Raw genomic sequence first — 18,246 nt, forward strand, 5'->3', positions numbered from 1 at the left:
TGCTTCTGATGTCAAATAAATGCTTATTGTGAATGCCCCCTAGAAAAAATGAAAAGAGTGTCATTGTGTTGAGGGCCACGGAGCACTGGTGGCGGGTCGGGTCGGGTCGGGTCGGGTCGGGGGGGGTGGACTCGTGGCCAGGAGAGATAAAGTGTGTGGCTATCGGCTTGCGGTCACACACGCACACGCATCAGATAAATAAAGGAGCAGCATTAACGGTGACACGCTATCACGGAGCAGATTTGCAGCAGCTCCCAAATTGCAGGTCATAACGAATGCCATTAAGAACGCATTTCTGTCTGCTAATTTAATGCAATAAAACGTGCACAGTTGCTCCAATTGGTGGGAAGTGCACCTCGACGTCGTCACATCAGTGTTTTATGGATTGTATGTTCGTTCAGACGGCGCCAAGGGTTAGTCACGACGTCTGCCGCACGGATGAGGCTTAGTGCAGTCACGACACGGCACGGCACGGCACGGAACGACACGACACGACACGACACGACACGACACGACACGACACGACACGACACGACACGACACGACACGACACGACACGACACGGCACGGCACGGCACGGCACGACACGACACGGCAGCCCTCTTGCATCCATCCATCCATCCATCCATCCATCCATCCATCCATCCATCCATCCATCCATCCAGTCACGAGCGTCATCCTGCAATGCTGCACGTTCGAACGTAAGGAGCACCAATCGTCTCATTAGTCTCTTTCCCAACCTTGATTGAACCTGCAGGACACGTTTCATTTGAAAACCTTGCACGGGTGCCTTTTACTTTCCAACTTCCTCGTGGGCGGAAGTTTTGAAGAATGGCTTTTTGGGCTAAGATTCATTCCCAGACGACCAACACAACCATTTAGACATCGCTCAAACGGTAAATTTGATTCAAAATCATTTGGTTGTGTTCGTGTATTTCATTTTGCAGCGAAATGTCATGAAAGAAGTGTGGCAGTATGCTTGTGCTTGCCAAATAATGAGCAGATGCTGCAGGAAACCTTTGCGAGTCATTGCTGTTTATTCATAGTTGTAGTCCATATTTAGATAACTATTATTAGGGTATACAAAGAGATAGACTTCAAGGTGTTTCGAGACATTTTGCATCATGTCAGATTGTGGAGCAAACGGTTAAATTGGATCACAATGTATTGAGCATAGCATACAGCAGTATTCCTGAACATGAAATATGACCAAAATATAGCTGCTGCTGCTGCTGCTACATTGAAATATTTATATGGCGTTGGCCATCATCATCATCATCATCATCCCTGCAAGTTAATGTCTGGCTCTGCTGGTGACGTGTGAAAATAAAAAAGCCCACATATCAATATAATACACAATACTGCACAGTGAACCACCAAGCACTGCCAAGAGTAGTTGAGGCCGCCACCAAAGCTTGCTACTTGCAAAGCACTAGTGAAGCTCGAAGTCAATTCAACACATTTTCTTGGCACAAAGATACCACAAGATGGCACCAAAGTCGTACTTTCTTCATCCATAGAAGTGAGGCTGCTGTCTGTTGCCCTCATTCAGCGTGGGCTACGTCGAGCCGGCATGATCCTTAGAGAAGCCACGCTTTCCCGTGTCATGAGCCGGGTCACCTGGTCCAGACTGAGTCCTGCCACCGCTTCCCCATTCACCTGAATAATCTCATCAGCCACGCCCAGGAGACCCACGTAAGGAACGTCGCCAGTTCCGTCGCCCACTTTCTCCACATAAACGCCTGCAAGAACACAATGAGAACTTTGCAGGCTTGCCCATCCCCCATCTGTACATTGCACGCCATACCTGTGTCAGGTCTGCCTTTGCCCCTTGAGATGACAAAACCAAAAGGACCATTTGGGGGTCGGATAAGCTCGAGGAGAAGAGACCCGTCCGGAAAGGCCTGAGAAACCCTCCCCGCTGGTCGCAGCACCCTGGATGGTATGACGTCTTCACCGCTCAGGCTCCGGTGGGCTTCCAGAAGAGGACTGTCAGGACTTTGGCAGAACAAGTACTTCTTTCACTGAGCACCAAGCGAGGTCCGCTTCACGCCACGTGCCTCGCTTCGGGGAATGGACTTACCTTGGCGCTAGGCCATAAGGTATGTGCACCTCACCCAGAATGGTTGTACGCTCTGTTCTCCTCTCTAAACTCTGCACAGAGGAGGCTTTACGGAGTTGGGCCAGCGGCAGGGCCTAGGGGCAAAAAGCCAAGCGCTTCAATTCCACGTATAGAACTCTATTCTTCATGTCATTGTGTTTTGTGACTTTTTCTAGCCAGGTAGAGAGAGTAGCACCAAACCGTGTGCAGGCTCTGCAGAGAGGGCGTCCTCTGTATCCCAACGCTGGGATGCCGCCTGCGCGTGGGGCTCGGCGAACTCGCGTTGGACCTGCTGGCGGCGGGAACGCTGAGCTGTTCCATGCTACTGGAACGGCTTCCCTTCACAAGTCTGCCCACGCTGTTCAGGCCGATGGAGGAAAAGAAGCGACGCAAGAAAAGCTTGGGTCGACCGTCCGGCTTCCTGGAAAGAAAGGAAGAAAGAAAGAAAGAAAAAGAAAAAGCACAGGTACACAAATGATATGATACAAAGCTTAAGTGACAATGTGAAAAAAACGGGAAATATCTCTCAAGTGCTACAATTTGAGAGAGCAAACATTTCGGTCAAGTTTGAAAAGTCCTCATTTGTGGTGAGCCCAAAAATGCAACTGCATTTCCTTTCCGCAAGAGGGCAGCCTTGCTTTGAACATTTCACCCCACAATGCCATCCTTGCTCATTGTGTGCCATGGCTGTAATCCCCTGTGGAGTAGCTTTGGGAATGCTGTCAGTCTGGGGGGCTAAGTATTATCAGTATTAAGTCCTCCACACTGACTCCCAAATGGAATGAGCATTCGACTTGTTCTTCCTCTTTTTAAAAATGGAAGGCCGGTTGTGCGTTAGTTAGGGCAAAAGAGCGTGGTCTCGGCTCACCTGGATCCATCCGAGCTGTCCTCCCATACGGCCTCGGCTTTCAGATGCTCGGCTCTCAACAGCTCAGCTCTGAGATCCTCGGCCCGAGACGAGGCCGCCGCGCCGCGCATGGCGGGCTGGAACTCGGACCCGGCTCCCGTGTCTGTCGCCGCCACTGGTCCAAGGATAGGATAAGATTGGATGCGTGTCGTGGTGATGCCGTGCTTAATGCCTTGGGAATACTGTAGCTTGTTGTCGGTTTTTTCCGAAAGCCAAATGTCCCTCCCCTACCTTTTGCGCATGGTGTGTGTGTGTGTGTGTGTGTGTGTGTGTGTGTGTGTGTGTGTGTCACTAAGCACTAAAAGTGCTCGTCCATGTGGTTTGTGCACTCACCCGCTCCATCCGAAGCGGCGTCCCAGACGTCGGCAGCCGGCACGTCCGGGTTGAGACGAGCAGGGGAGTACCTCAGCGTGGAGGGCCGGATGCACGCCGCCGGGTCGCTGCTCACCATCGCGAGGGACGAGGCAGGCGACTCCCTCCGGACCTCTGGCCGGTCCAAATGCTGAGGCCCGGCTTCGCTTCCCTGGTTGGACGGCGTCTGGAACTGCACGGTGGACTGAGCGGCAACCGAGCGATTCCTGGAGCTTGACTTGAGAGCGGATTTGATGGGCAGGGTGGGCGCCTCGCTCGCTCCGCCGGAGCGTGGGCTACCGAAGGAAACGCCTCTGCTCAGGTTGACTCTAGTCCTGGGATTGGAGTTCCGCCTCTGGGCCCAGGACGGACCGTAGGGCCCGTTGCCGGACTCCAGTCGGCTTTCTCCTTTCCTGCTCCTTCTCCTCAGCTTCCCGAAACCGGATGATTTCCAGCCTGTGCTTCTTTCTTTGTTCTCCCCCAGAATAAAGGCACCCGCAAAGGTGACCGTCAGAGGAGCCTTGGGACGGCCGCTGACTTCCGCTTTGCTGGGAGGCACCCAGCAAGGAACCGGTCGGCCCCTGGCGTCCTCCGGGTTGGCGCTCTGCTGTAACTCGATGATTTGCGAGGAGACGGGCTGAGGTTCCCGCGCCACAGAACCGCAGGCCTGGCATTTCTTCACCAGGACTACGATCTCTCGAATCACCGTCTCTTGCTTCTGGAGAGCAGGCACGGAGACGCTCCTGTGGCTCCGACTCCTCTCGGAACCGCTGCTGCTGGAATCTGTGTTGCTGTCCCTGTTTTTGGACTTTGGCACGGCAGGTCGCCCGCGCTGTCGCACCCTGTCCAAATAGCGGGACTCGGCTTCTCTCTCCGACTCGTCCTCAAAACGTACCCGGGTGGGCGAGCAGCCGTAGCGCCTGGATCCGGCCAGCCCATCCCCCGGGGAGGCGTCTCCTTGCTCGGGGGCCAGGAGGGGAGCGGACGCACTTTGGGCAGCTCCAACGGCTTTGGGATTGTGAGCCTCAACTTGCTGCTTCTTTCTGCAAGAAATAGACCTGATGCGGACGATCCCAAATGCAACCATTTCCAGGAGAGAAGGTGAACTTACACAGCCGCCCTGTGATCAGAGTGGGAGCGTCTGCCGGGGCGGTCACCTTTGACCGGGTTGGAGCGAGCCTTGAGGCGCGCTCGCTCCAGGAGACGCTTGGCTTGCTCGTGCCTCGGACTCAGAGGGAGTTCATCGCCGATTACCAGGAGAGATCTAAACATCCGCGTTCGGGACATACGTACAAGTCGTCGTCGTCGGTCAGGAGGGAAAAGTCCGACCGCGTCCGTTCCCCTGTATCGACTTAACGAAGACCGAATTGAGCTGGCCCAATCCGTTTTATGCGATCATAGATAGGCCGGGGCGTGGCACTGGCTGGCGTAAAGCGGCAAAGCGACACGTCATCCATCCATCCATCATCCATCCATCCATCCATCCATCCATCCATCCATCCATCCATCCATCCATCCATCCAGCCCTCCGCCTAAGCTCCTCTGCATTATGCTCCATCGTCTGTACTCGTCTTTTAAGCCCCGGCCGGCCCAGCGATAAAGATAGCATGATACGCCCGTCATGTGGATTATCCTTGTCATGGTGGACGCACTGGGAGCAAGAACATACTGTTTTGCGCTAGATGAAAGTTTGGCATGCCAATGTTTTCATACACGGGATGGCCTGTTTTGGTTGACCATCTGTTCCAGTCCACGCCTTCTAATCGCCATCATAATAATCGCCACTTTAATCCTGATGATGGCTGCAAAATGTCACCTTCATTAAAATTGGAACGAGTTGAGTCGTCAAATATGGTGACGTTTCTCCAAATGATTCCTAGCACTACTTCACCTACTACTCACCTCAAATAGGGCTCCAGTTCCTGAAGCGTGGCCAAGTCCTCTAAAGTGCCGTGGGCTCCCTGATCTGCCGCAAAAATACAGGAAGACATTTGAGGCAAATGGCAGCATTTGATTGGCTTGTCTGCATGCGTATCCCGTTCTGCCTTGGACTAAACGTCCACATCTCGCACATCTGTGCCAGGTGACATGACAATACGAAACAGGATTTGAAAATCGGGTCATGAATTGTCAAGCTTTGACATGCTTTTCCCTGCAGGCGTACCTTGATCATCCACGCTGTCTTTGGCATCTTCATCTCTGCACTTTTCTTTCAACTTCTCATCAGCTCTTGGCCTGACTTTGTCATCAGCGCCTGCTACTAAGTGCTGCTTGTCCGCATTTGCTACAATGTCTCCCTGGCCTTCCGTCTTGTCCTCCTCCCCTCGAGTGAAGTCCTTGCAGGATAAAGCCGAGGCAACGTTATGGGGATCCACGTTGTTGAGAAGCAACGTCTCCGGCCGGGCCACCCTCCAGAAGCCCTTTGGGGGTGCCCAGTGTCTGATTGTGGTGGGGGGAGGTGTTTGGGGGCTTGGGGGTGAGATGGAGCAGGAGAGCACAGGTGGCGGAGGAGGTGCCACGGGGTCCTTTTCAGGTAGACATGGAGAAAGATGCGTTTCCGTCGCTTGGTCTTCTCGGAGCTGCGCCCTGTGGATCTCTAATCTGACTTGCACCTCGACGTCCTCCCTCTTCTCCTCTTCGTCACTGCTGCTCAGTGTACCCAACGGGCAGCAAGTAGCAGTGACTTGACCTTTCCCCGTAGGCTGCAGCCCGAAGGGGACGTCCGGCAGCTCGTCGCCGTCCGATTTCCCCCTGCTCACGGACGGCGGGAAAGCTGAGCCCGGGGGTAAATCAGGGACAGATTTCCTTTGAATTGCCCCCGCCACCTTCTCGTGCTCCATTGGCCGCTCATGCGCGAGGAGGTCCTCGTCCACTTGCGCGCTGCGCAGACCAAAGAAAAAATATCACCAAACGACAACTTCCTTTCCGATAGGCACGGTGAGGAGATATGAAACATGGATTCGGTCACGTTGCTTCATCCGCTGATTACTTTGCGGGATAATCCTTTGGAATGAGAATAAGCGAGTGCCGCTGCATGCAATTGAGCCTCTTCACCAACAAGCAGTCCCGAGATAAAAATGGAATGAAGTCATCGTGCACAACATTTATTTACAACCTCGCGTAACATTGGAACAAAGTAGCGATAAAAACATTGTTGTTTTTTCCAATGAGGGAAATTACCGTCATTTTCTGTTAGCGTCGCACTAAGCTCTCCAAGAGTGAATTGCCAAAACATCCCTCCAATGTTTCTTCCACTTCCATGATGTGCATCCAGGTCGTTCCCTTTGGCGTGATTTGCGCCCACAAATGATCACAGCGGGAATACAGTAGAGCCAAAAAAAAAAAAAACTGAACACAAATCTGCTTAAATTTCGCCCTTGCTTCGCGTAGCAGCTTTTCCGAGTGAAGCTCCTCTTTACTGTTGCGTAACGCGCGATCCGCACATTGATACGTCAATGAGGAGGATTAAATAAGAAAAAGAGGGCAGAGGGTGCACCGTGAACCTAAATGGTATTAAATCATCGAGAAATAAGATGACACAAGAGTGCGTGTGTCTTATTCGTCACAGCATTCATCCATCCATCCAAGCAGCCATCCAGCCATCCATCCATCCATCCATCCATCCAGCCAGCCCTTCTGCCGCCTTCCTGTTTTCATGTCATGCGTGCGTGCACACAAACACACGCCCGTACGCGCGCATCTCCAGATGTGATTTATTTTGGTCCTTTAGTGAGTGCACATGCAGCTCCTCGCCGCAAGAGGGAGCCCTCGTCTGGTTCACGCGCTCCTCACGCACGCGCCCCAGCTAGCTGTAACCGGCTAGCCCCGTCTGGTCTCGCCCCGTAGAGTTGACACCCTTCCCCGACAAACCCCCCCTCGGCAGCGGCTGCGCTGTACAGTCGACATGGCAAGGAAATATCGCATTTTCTTAACCAGAGATGGACATCTTCCAAGTCGTTTGGAATGAGTGAGTAACGACACCGTTGGAGAGAACGTTTGTGCGGTCCGGTTGAAGCCGAATGTTTTGTTTTAGTGGCATTTACGACGCTTAGCTCGGAACGCTAGCATGGGATTGTTCGTTAGCATGTTAGCACTGCTCGTCTCCAGCCAAGCACTCGGTACAAGTATTTTGCATTCACAGCTTCTGCAAAAGGTGATTTAAGCACTCGTCCGTCGTTTGTCTAAAGTGATGATGTAATAGCCAGAACACATTTGAAGCAATTTCCGATGTTTTGGTTGACCAATGTTACATAATCTCCCGAGCCCCGCTAGTTTTCATTTCCTTCATATTGAATACTCGCTCACGGCCTACAAAGACGGGCTATATCCCTGGAATTGTTCAGAAAATGTCCGTTTGGCGAACCTTTGTTGATCTATTTAAGCATAGACATCAGTTAAATTGTAAATTGGCAGGCACAACGTTGTCTCGCTTGTTTGCTTGCTTGCTCGCGAGCTGCTAGCGAGCAAGCTCGCTCGCTTAGCCACCCATAGCCGGATGGTGCTAACAAGTCAGTTTGTAAATCAGCTGAGCGTGAGCGAGCGAGCGAGCTTTCTTTCAGTTACCCACCCGGTACGTGTGACACGTAGTTACGACAGCAGACATCTAAAGCCTACAATCAAAGAATACTTGCGGCTTAATGCTACTTTAATTCTAGTGGCGAACGTCAGCGTCACAACAAGTTCGGGATAGCGTAGAAAGGCTATTAGCTAATTCAAGCACCCTTTGTCCAAAGCCTCAGTGACGAGCTGCACGACGAAGTAGGCCACATAGGCAGTTGTTTTGGGCTTGTTTGCTCTCCAAACCACAATTCTTCGGACTTGCATTTGGGATACTTTGACTACCTCTGGCCTTTTCTTTGGATGCTCTTGAAAATCCTCCATACGTCAACATAGCGTTCAAATAGGGCAAGGATTTGCAAATGAAATGTTGTTGTAAGTATGACTGTTATGTGACGTTATTTGAATGCATTGCAGTGTTTGCTGACGTTAAAATGTCTTTTGTTTTGTTTGTGTACCCCACCCCCCTCCCCCCTCCAGTATTCATCGTGTGATGTGACCCCAAATCCACAATGTGTGAGGACATTTAGTTCGGAAGAAAACAATTCTTGATTCCAGTGGAATCTTTCATATATATTATTATTATTATTCTATTCTTTTTCTGTCATAGTTTATACACCTTTGCACGCACTAGTCCCCAAAAGCAGCCCACCCACCCACATATAATCTTCATCATGCCAGTTCAAGCGCCACAGTGGACAGAGTTCCTGCTCTGTCCCATCTGCACACAGACATTTGAGGAGACGGTTCGGCGGCCCATCAGTTTGGGCTGCGGTCACACCGTCTGCAAGATGTGCCTGAACAAGCTGCACCGCAAGGCCTGTCCCTTCGACCAGACGGCCATCAGCACGGACATCGAGCAGCTGCCGGTCAACACAGCCCTGCTGCAACTGGTGGGAGGCCAGGTGGGAGAGCTTTCCTTTTTACATTCGGAACGTCTCAAGCGCACATGTCCCCAAAAGTGCAGCGCTACCTTTGGAGTGAGGCTGAACATGTTGAATGCGCGAGGACATCTATTTGGACGTAAATCATTGAAACTTGAGCTAGCAGGCTGTTAGCTCCTGTGATCGTATTGGAGCTTCAATCGACTTCAGAGCTTCCACGGCAATGAAATGTGAAAAGCCAGATGACCTTAACAAGAGTCCCCCAATAGTTGCTGAATGTGTTGTTTGAATGACAACTCTTTTTTTTGTTTTTTTCCACCAGGCGTTTGCACAGTGAGAATTATGCGAGGTGGTGTTTTCATAGTTGGGTGTGGCTCATTTCACGTTTTGGTTGTCGAGCAAATCGAGACCGACCCATGGAACCTAAAATCGTGCATGTTAGGTTCGTGGACATGGTCTGCCATTGGCTGCTAACCAATCCAATTTGTCCCCCGCCTCTCACCTGAAGTCGACAGCGATAGGATTGGACTCACCCATGACCTTAATTAGGATAAGTGCGGTAAAACACCGGATGGGTATTTTCATATGCCAACAAGGGATGGATATATTTAGTACGTTCTAATTTGGGTGGACCATGAATTGGGAAAGGAGTGCAATAAAGGAAAAGCTACAAATAGAAATGGTTCCCAGATATTTATAGCATGTTTGGTAATGCGTGATGACCAAGGCACGTTCTGCTTCCATTGATTAATTACTGAAGCTTTTTCCTTCAACTCCTGTTGTGTGCAGGTTCCTAAGGCCCAGCCAGTGGCCTTGATTAGCAGTCCCGAGGACTCTCAGCATTATGAGGAGGCCAGGCAATGTGTGGAGGAGCTGGCCCTCTACCTGAAACCCCTCAGCAACACACGAGGTACTTCCAAACTCAAAAGCCCTTCGTATCTGCTTGCTCATTTTTTATGCCCAATACTCGGTGGATCTATTGCCCGACCGACCGCCCGCAGCATCCAAATATAAAAGCAATACTGGATAATCACCAGTCGGCAAGACATTGAGAATTTACCAAGGTGGTCGAGTCGCATGCCTGCCCGCTTACTCATGTCGATGAGTGCATTTTTTTTATTTTTATTTTGCTTGTTTAAAATGTGTGCAGTGCATAACGGCACCCAAAAATGTCAATTGCAAACTATGGGTTTTTCTTGTGGCATCTTCGAGCACAGTAGAAAGAGTACTTATTGGGCTCCAGGGAAAGTAAATAACCAACTACGTCAGGCTTTCGATTTCTAATCGGCGATTCATCTCTTGGCCTGATATCTCACCAGGGGTCGGTTTGAGCAGCACAGCGCAAAGTATGCTGAGTCGACCCATGCAGAGGAAACTGGTCACTCTGGTCCACTGCCAGCTAGTGGAGGAAGAAGGCCGCGTGCGGGCCATGAGGGCCGCACGCTCCCTGGGCGAGCGAACCGTCACGGAGCTCATCTTGCAGCACCAGAACCCCCAGCAGTTGTCCTCCAATCTGTGGGCTGCTGTCCGTGCGCGCGGGTGTCAGTTCCTTGGCCCAGGTAGCTTGCTTCCTCACACTGCCGCACCATCCCAAAAGCCATGCTGAGTTGGATGGTTTCCCGTAGCGATGCAAGAAGAGGCCCTGAAACTGGTCCTTCTCGCACTGGAGGACGGCTCGGCTCTGTCCAGGAAGGTTTTGGTTCTCTTTGTGGTCCAGCGGCTGGAACCTCGCTTTCCGCAGGCCTCCAAGACGAGCATAGGTCATGTGGTGCAGCTTCTCTACAGGGCCTCCTGCTTCAAGGTGCGTCAGGGGAACTTGAGTGGCATTTCATCCTAAATATCCGTCAAACGTGACTCTTTGGTTTAGTGCCATAACTGTGGCATTGAATAGAACAGATCTTTATTGTCATTGCGCTTGCTCAGGTGACCAAACGTGACGAAGATTCATCCCTCATGCAACTGAAGGAGGAGTTCCGCACTTACGAGGCTCTGCGGCGTGAGCACGACTCTCAGATTGTGCAAATTGCCATGGAGGGCGGCTTGCGCATTGCACCCGACCAGTGGTCTTCTCTCTTGTATGGGGATCAGTCCCACAAGTCACACATGCAGTCCATCATAGATAAGGTGCGTTTGCTTGCGGTGGATGGAATACTCTGTGTTTTTTGCTGTGTTAGCACGCGTTAGCATGTTTTCTCCACTTTACGGCAGTGAACATATTTGCATTTTCCAACCCGTGCGTGTACTGGATAAGCCAAGCATGAAAGCGTTGACTCCCTGTGACCTACTTAGCTGCAGACCCCAGCATCCTTTGCCCAGAGTGTCCAAGAGCTCACAATCGCCCTGCAGAGGACCGGCGACCCAGCCAACCTTAACAGGCTGCGGCCTCATCTGGAACTGCTCGCCAACATCGATCCCAGCCCCGGTAAGCAAAAGTAGTAGTAGCAAGACTCAAAGATGGCCGAGCGAGCGGCGAGCCCAATTGTTCGGAAGTGCTCAGGTATGAAATTGAAAGATTGAAACCCGATTCCCGCCCGCTTTGCTCATTTCTCACCCAGACGCTCCCCCGCCCACCTGGGAGCAGCTGGAGAAGGGCTTGGTGGCGGTGAAGACGGTTGTGCATGGCCTAGTGGACTTCATCCAGAACCACAGCAAGAAAGGGGCTGACCCTCAGCAGGTAGTGTGATTTTATTAAAAAAATTCCCCCCACCCCCCTCTGTGCATATACGTAAGTTGGTTTCCATGCTTACTAAGAAGAGTCCAATGTGTTTGTAGCCTCCACAGCACAGCAAGTACAAGACGTACATGTGTCGTGACATGAAACTGAAAGGAGGCTGTCCCCGCGGAGCGAGCTGCACCTTTGCTCACTCTCAGGAAGAGCTGGAGAAGTCCGTCTCGATTCACTTCATATTTCATGCGCTTGCTTTCTCTCCATAGAGAGCGGTATTTCAATGGAGTCCTATAATTTGTAGGTATCGAAAGATGAATAAGCGCTTGGCGGCTCGCCTGCCCGGTTCAGGCGGGCCCGAAGAAGGCCTTCCCCTCGACGTGTCCGTGACCAGGAAGCCTTCGCCCCTCACCAACGGGAGCGTTGCGCCCAACCTGCCTCAGCTCATCGCGCGCGGCGCAGACACAGTCCCGTACGAATTGCTGCGGAAGCCCCTCAAGATGGACGGAGGGTGCGCTAGTGCCCCGGGATCACCACCTGACCTGTGAGGAGACCATATGGCAGTGCCATAAGATGATCTTATTGAGCTTTCTTACAAACGCAGCAGTGTTGAGGTATTGACTGACTGACTGACTATTAAGATTTGGTGCATTTCTTTTCAACTTAGCCTGGACCCCATGCCCAAGACTGGTATGCCTCTGCCACCTCATGCCCTGGCTCACCCACGGATGCCTTCAGATCATCTCTCCGGCGTGAAGCAAATGCCTGTTGCCCGAGGCTCGCCCGTGTACCCCCAGCAGCAGCTCCCCGAGATGTTCTACTCGGACGCGCGCCCGCCACCCTCTGCTTCCCAGTATGAGCCATCGCAGTATCCTCCAGGTACACTTGAGCTAAACAGGCCGCTGTGAGTGATGTGTGTCGCTTTGTCGCCCCTGGGATTTGACTTTTCTCTTCCTCGTCGTTAGGGTACCCCTACCAGCAGCCACCACAGTATGTTTCTCGGGATTACATCCGTAACCCTCCGCCCCCGAGCGAGTCAGGACCCCCTTACCACGACCCGTACCCTGGTTACGGGCCATCGGAGCGCCCTTACCAGGCTCCTCACTCGGGTCCTCCCTTTTCGTACCCTCACCCATCGCACTATGAACGTGTACGTCACGGGACCTACGCTGGGCCGCCGCCTCCTCCGCCGCCGCCTCCTCCGCAGCCTTACCTGTCACCGAGGGATGGTCTGGTCAGGATAAGCTCTACTACACCGTTGGATGTTCCCCCGCAGTCAGCCGGACAGGCTACCTCCATGTACCACCACCCAGAGCCCAGTGTGCGCGATCGATACCCACCGGAAGGCTACTACCCTTCAGGAGCTCAATCGCAACCCATGAGGACTTGTGTCAGGGTGAGCCATTTTCAATCGTTTGTTGATACCGATGCACCCCTGCCTGCGTGGCATTTTCCATCAACTTTATGGTTGCACACTTGCTGTGTTCAAACTAAAAGTGTGATTTGATAGTTAATGAATCATCTGAATCATTTAAAATTGTCAGAACAACAGCCTTACAACACATATTATTCTTTGATGTATTTTTTATTTTCATAGTCCTCCGTGAAAAAGCAAATTGGTTCTCTTGGTGGATTTCTCTTGGTCATCTTTCAATGTAGTCCTCCACCATCCCCAGCAGTTCAGCACCTTCATCCTTTGTTGTATGTTCCCAGGCTTCGTATGCCGGCTCCCAGCCCAGTCTGGACTATCTCCACCGCCGTCGCCTGGAGCTCCTCTCCCAGCTGGAGGAAAGGAAAGTTATTTCTCCACCGCCATTTGCAGCCTCCCCTACTCTCTCGCATCCGTTTCCAAGCGACTATCCCCCTGAGGTGAGCACCGTGGCATTTTCCGAAAATGTTCCAGTCAATTAGGTCATGGTTCAATCAATGTGCCATTTGTACGCCCGCCCGCAGTACGGCGACGAGCGTACCAACAGCATCGGGAAATGCAGAGAGCCAGACTACGCCGGCCAATACTCTCCATGGTCGTGCGATACCATTAGCTCCTACATCGGCACCAAGGATGCCAAACCCAAAGATGTTCTGGCTCCCGGTGCCATGGACATGATGGTGAGTTGAGACGACAAACGGCATAAAACAAACTTGACTCATTTTCACGTCTCCTGTCAGAATGTGGACGCGAAGGTTCTGAGGGAACCGTCGCTGGAGGCCCCCCGGAGGGGTGCAGAAGTCAAGGACGACGACCCCATTATCCCGTTTGGTCCCCAGCCCACAGTGTCGCGCTTTGGCGCCATCTCCCGTACCTCCAAGACGGGTTACCAGACCGGCCCTGTCCAAGCTATGGTCTCCACCCCACAGAACCCAAACTCTAAACACATGTCCATGGCCGGTACAAAAAAAAAAATCAATCGTCTCTTAGCACGCGTTAGTTTACGTCAGCCCCAGTTTGACTTTGAATTTCCATTCCGTCAGAATACATGTATGGAAGCCATGCGGGTTGGGGCGGAGCTTCGTACCCCTCCCACCAGACAGCCCAGGAAAGAGAACAGTTAAAGATTGAGCTGCAGCAGGTCAACCAGCAGATCAGCCAACAGACACAGATGCAAAGCATTGAGGTACAAGGCTTTTTTTTTTTTTTTTTCCCTTTAGGTTGTCACCTGCATGGGGCTTTTTTTTTTCTTCAGTGAAGACTTCAATCAATCGACATTTGAAATGGTTTCCTCCTTGTGTTCACAGTCTGCCAGTAAGCTGCTGCAGAGAGAGACCAGTGCTCTAGCAGGCCCGCCGCCGCCAGTGAGCAGCAGCCAAGTTCAGGCTGCCGCCGTGCAGTCGCAGCAGTCCCTCAAGTGGCCAACGGGGGGGGCCAGTGCTGCGGCCGCAGTCTCCAGTGAACAGCTGAGCCTGGAGCTCCACCAGGTGGAGAGAGAGATTGGGAAACGCACTCGTGAAATGGCCATGGTGAGGTTACCTTGGAGTCGCTCGAGCACAGCAGTCGTGGTGACGGCAAAACCAAATGACACAGCGAGACATTTTCTTTTCAAACACAGGAGAACCAAGTCGCCCACGAGGTTCAGCAGTACAAGATGAAATCGGCTGAGAATGGACAACCAGAGCACAAGACCCAACTGGAAGAAATCTCCCTTGCTCTCGGGTAAGTTCAAGCGCAAAATGGTGGTGTGCCTCGTCAACTGTCTTTTTTTTTTTCGTGTGCAGTGAGGTGTCAAACGGCTCCAGTAGTCTGCAAGAAGGTGCAGTGGGCGGGTCCATGCTGTCACTGACAAACAAGACGTCGACGTTGAGCCTGTGTTCTGACCCAGTCGGGACGAGCTCAGAAATGCAGAAGAACGGGGTTGTCCATTCCTGCTCTTAAGCAGTACACGCACGCACGCACGCACGCACGCACGCACACACACTTACAAACACACGCTCTGTTGAAAAGCATGCACCAGGCATACATACACATTCTATTTAGAAGATGAGCAGTATCTGCCGTGATATGAATTTTCTTTCTTTTTGTTCTGTGAATGAGCTTTTTTTTTTTTTTTTTTTTTTTTTTTTTTTTTATGACTTTCCTTGCCTGGAAACCATGGCATAAGATAACATTTCTTTGTGTGTGTTTTTGTTGTTCCTTCTCTCTCTCCCCTCCCCCTTGGATTCTAGACTTAACAAGGCTCACATTCAGGAAGAGCAACAGGGTGGTGATGGTGACAGTACCGCTAAAAAGCGAGGGATTCAGTCATCCCCCTCTGCCCCTCCCACTCTCAAGATTCATGTCACACGGCGTGCAAAAAAACGAACAAACCGGTTATCGAGGCAAGCGGCCTCCAGAATGTAGCGTCACACTAATGCGCGGAGAAGAGCAGCAGCGGCCGGCGCGGCGCAAGTTGTCCCTCGCTCCCAGAATCGTAAAGAAAGAAAGAAAGAAAGAAAGAAAGAAAGAAAAGTGCTCGCACAGATCCAGATGGTCTGGGAAGGGAAAGAACGCCACCTGACCGCCACGAGAAGCATGATTTCGTTGATTTTTTTTAATGAATGCATTTTTAGGATGGACTACTCGTGCTATGTCTTTTTGCATACTTAACAGCAGTATATTAAATATTTAATGGAAGCATTCTGTTTTAAAGATTGCAACTTTCTTGATAAGGGAATGTGCTTCTTCCTCACCGTGGTCACAATAATGTACTCCACCAAAAAACAAAAAGTGCTTTGGCTGAATGCATATCTTCAGGGTCAGAAGTCATCTTCCTCCATCAGGGTCAATTTTGACTGATGAGCCTTTCCCTCCTCAGAGCTTCTCGTCTGGCCACTCACACACTCACAAAACAAGACCAACAACAAAAACAAAAGCCTCCCCATTGGGATGATTTCGTCAAGTGGTCGCCTAACTTCTATGAAGTTGCCTTCCCCCCCCCCCCCCCCCTTTTTTTTTTTTCCCCCTCTTTTTGTTTTGTTGCCATGCTTTACATTACGATTTTGGGGGACAGGGAAAGTGTTTGGTGTGCGCTCATCAGGAAGTGGCAGCAAATAGTTTCCAGTGTCTTTTAGGAATCATAAGACGCTCCAAAACTGTCATCATCGCCACTCGGCGAGTCTCGCTCTCCGTTTACGCGTTTACTGTTCCCGCTAAACCCGCCCGCTTTTAACCCCGCTGGCAAGCGCTACATTTATCGTTTAGGTACACAGCTCACTTATACATACGAGTATGTATCCCTCCCTCCCTCCATCCATCCATCCATTCATATACTAAAAGCACAATTAAGGTGCCACCTCTTCTTCTACTCGCTCAACATTTATATTAAATGATCTCTACTTTAGAATCAGCAAGATGTTTATTTTGGTTTGCTTTGTTGTTTTGGTTTGAAATTTCTGTCCACTGGTTGCCAACACAGACGTTATCCTTTCCCAGACGAAGGACTTTCTGTGCGCATTTGACGTGTGTTCACTTTAATCTTTTGTGTTCAAACAAAGATAAGACTATGCTTCCGAAGAAGACAAAATCGATTCTGTAACTTTGCAGGGGGGAGAATTTTTCTTTTGGGAGACTTTAATGGAGCTTTGTGTGTGTGTTAGTTGTATTGTAGAAAATCTCTCTCCACTTTTTCCCCCTGCTTTTATTTGCTCTGCCCTCAAGTTATGCTGTAATGAACGAAAAACAAAAACGGTCAATCCTGCACCCCCTCAGGAAGTTGACAGATCCTCCTGTTTTCCGAATATTAAAGCCCGAATGGTATGATAATGCAGCGTCCCAAGGACCCCTTTTCAAACAGTGCAATACTGCCAAAACAAATTGAGACTTTTTAAAAATGCATAGTTTGAAGCAGCTATTCTTGTCCAAGCAGGATTTGTCGTTTCTTTTTTTTTTTTTTTGGCTTGCTACAATAGAACGAATATTGTGACCTGCTCCAAGAAGATCACATTTTCCTTTTGTTGTTTTTGCTCTTGAGATCTTCCTGTCACTTTATTCAAGTGCAAGTCAACCAAAACAATTCAAACAGTTTGGATAATGTCTCATTTGGGGCTGTACTACATACATAGCCCTCCACTCTCCAACTTTTCTTTAAACCACTGAGCTCTGTTACTGCTGTTTGAGGCTCGTGTTGTACTTTGCAATGGAATTTGCAAAATGATTTATTTTTATTTTTATTATAGCTTCCCTTGTAACAAAAAAAAAAAAAAAAAAAGGATCATAAAAATCTCTTAAATTAAGGTACAGGTTTAATTTCAGCAAGGAAAAAAGGTTTTATATGTATATTATACTCCATTAAGGAATGTCTAGAATTATCTTCCTCCAATGTGGATGTAGCCATTACGACGCCATTTTGACTTTGTAAGAGAATTCACTGTGTGAAAATTGGTTTGCATTTTTGTATAATACAATCTGCTTTTTTGTTTGTTTGTTTGATACGAGCAAGAGGTCAAACTGGAAGTTTGAGGAGGAAAGAAAAAAATTGAACCTGTGAAATTTGACACAAAATGTAACTTATGTACTACAGTGATTCCGAGTTTAGGGGGAAAAGATTAAATGAGATTTCTAACTCTCGAGTGTTGCTCTCTCTCCTTTTTTTTTTTTTTTTACTACAAATGGTCAAAAACATTTTGTAAACAGAAGTTTGTGTGCAGTATAGATGCATATCTACACAATTGCTTGAGCCAAGGTGAAATATTGAAATGTTAATGTCTCTCTGAGCAGCTTGTGTCTCGGTGGATATAAAGTCAACACAGCCGTTCACATACAGTAATCCCTCATTTTTCAGGGGTGAGTAGGACGTTCCATTTAAGTTTTATTTTGAACCTTTAACTGGAATCCCACAGTCAATTTCTAGTGGATTTATGCAATTTAATGCGACAAACAACCATGAAAGTGATGCTAATCTTTCGCCTACCTTTCCTTTGATTTCTCAGGCAGGCGGGCGCCGACCGCCAAGAAGCAGCACAACCCGGATGTACTCATGGTATTTTACTTTGGTTTTGGACGACAAGAACAAGGCAGCGCTTGAATTCAGTGAAATTGCGCCTGTCTGAAGATGCCGCCGGATGACAGTTAAGGTAAGCGTTTTGTCTCTCTCTCTCACTCGCACACACTCAGTAACCGCTGCAACACACAACCAACCTTGCATTGCTGGTTTTAATTGTGGTAGACTTTTTGGGGGGGAAAAACAGTCAGCCATTTGGTAGCAGTTGGACAGTGCCCTATTGTCACCAAAACAAACACTTCACAATAATATGAAAAGCAGATGATCAAGATTTGGCTTTTTAGCATGTGGATGTAAAAACAATGATG

General features: G+C 49.9%; 2 protein-coding genes and 1 long non-coding RNA gene across 5 annotated transcripts; 2 read left to right on the forward strand and 1 right to left on the reverse strand.

Annotated features, from left to right (window-relative positions):
- Positions 1 to 147: 147 nt before the first annotated feature.
- Positions 148 to 3,492, forward strand: LOC133166177 (uncharacterized). 2 transcript variants are annotated; one of them, XR_009717709.1, is made up of 4 exons: positions 148 to 896; positions 1,521 to 2,102; positions 2,278 to 2,567; positions 3,357 to 3,492. It is a non-coding gene; the product is annotated as an uncharacterized LOC133166177 (long non-coding RNA). The 2 variants fall into 2 exon arrangements; XR_009717708.1 differs by lacking the exon at positions 3,357 to 3,492 and having other exon boundaries at positions 1,521 to 1,695; positions 1,771 to 2,102; positions 2,278 to 2,404.
- Positions 1,019 to 6,199, reverse strand: LOC133166171 (uncharacterized). The gene is made up of 9 exons (XM_061296216.1): positions 5,524 to 6,199; positions 5,262 to 5,325; positions 4,471 to 4,623; positions 3,342 to 4,402; positions 2,970 to 3,123; positions 2,303 to 2,522; positions 2,084 to 2,196; positions 1,808 to 1,998; positions 1,019 to 1,742 (listed from the first exon to the last, which is right to left on the reverse strand). Exons 1-9 carry the CDS (start codon positions 6,197 to 6,199, stop codon positions 1,549 to 1,551), a joined length of 2,826 nt encoding a protein of 941 aa, XP_061152200.1. The 3' UTR covers positions 1,019 to 1,548.
- Positions 6,200 to 7,167: 968 nt separating this feature from the next.
- rc3h1b (ring finger and CCCH-type domains 1b) lies at positions 7,168 to 17,505 on the forward strand. Of its 2 annotated transcripts, none has more exons than XM_061296214.1 (19): positions 7,168 to 7,326; positions 8,397 to 8,821; positions 9,590 to 9,710; positions 10,120 to 10,359; positions 10,426 to 10,601; positions 10,724 to 10,924; positions 11,090 to 11,222; positions 11,356 to 11,474; positions 11,573 to 11,685; positions 11,770 to 12,009; positions 12,133 to 12,344; positions 12,431 to 12,861; positions 13,179 to 13,334; positions 13,419 to 13,574; positions 13,635 to 13,854; positions 13,938 to 14,080; positions 14,202 to 14,423; positions 14,513 to 14,616; positions 14,679 to 17,505. In XM_061296214.1, exons 2-19 carry the CDS (start codon positions 8,591 to 8,593, stop codon positions 14,833 to 14,835), a joined length of 3,375 nt encoding a protein of 1,124 aa, XP_061152198.1. In that variant the 5' UTR covers positions 7,168 to 7,326; positions 8,397 to 8,590; the 3' UTR covers positions 14,836 to 17,505. The 2 variants fall into 2 exon arrangements, with proteins under 2 accessions (XP_061152198.1, XP_061152199.1); XM_061296215.1 differs by lacking the exon at positions 7,168 to 7,326 and adding an exon at positions 8,029 to 8,291.
- Positions 17,506 to 18,246: the final 741 nt, after the last annotated feature.

The sequence above is a fragment of the Syngnathus typhle genome, linkage group LG13 (assembly GCF_033458585.1).
Source record: "Syngnathus typhle isolate RoL2023-S1 ecotype Sweden linkage group LG13, RoL_Styp_1.0, whole genome shotgun sequence".
Lineage (NCBI taxonomy): Eukaryota > Metazoa > Chordata > Actinopteri > Syngnathiformes > Syngnathidae > Syngnathus > Syngnathus typhle.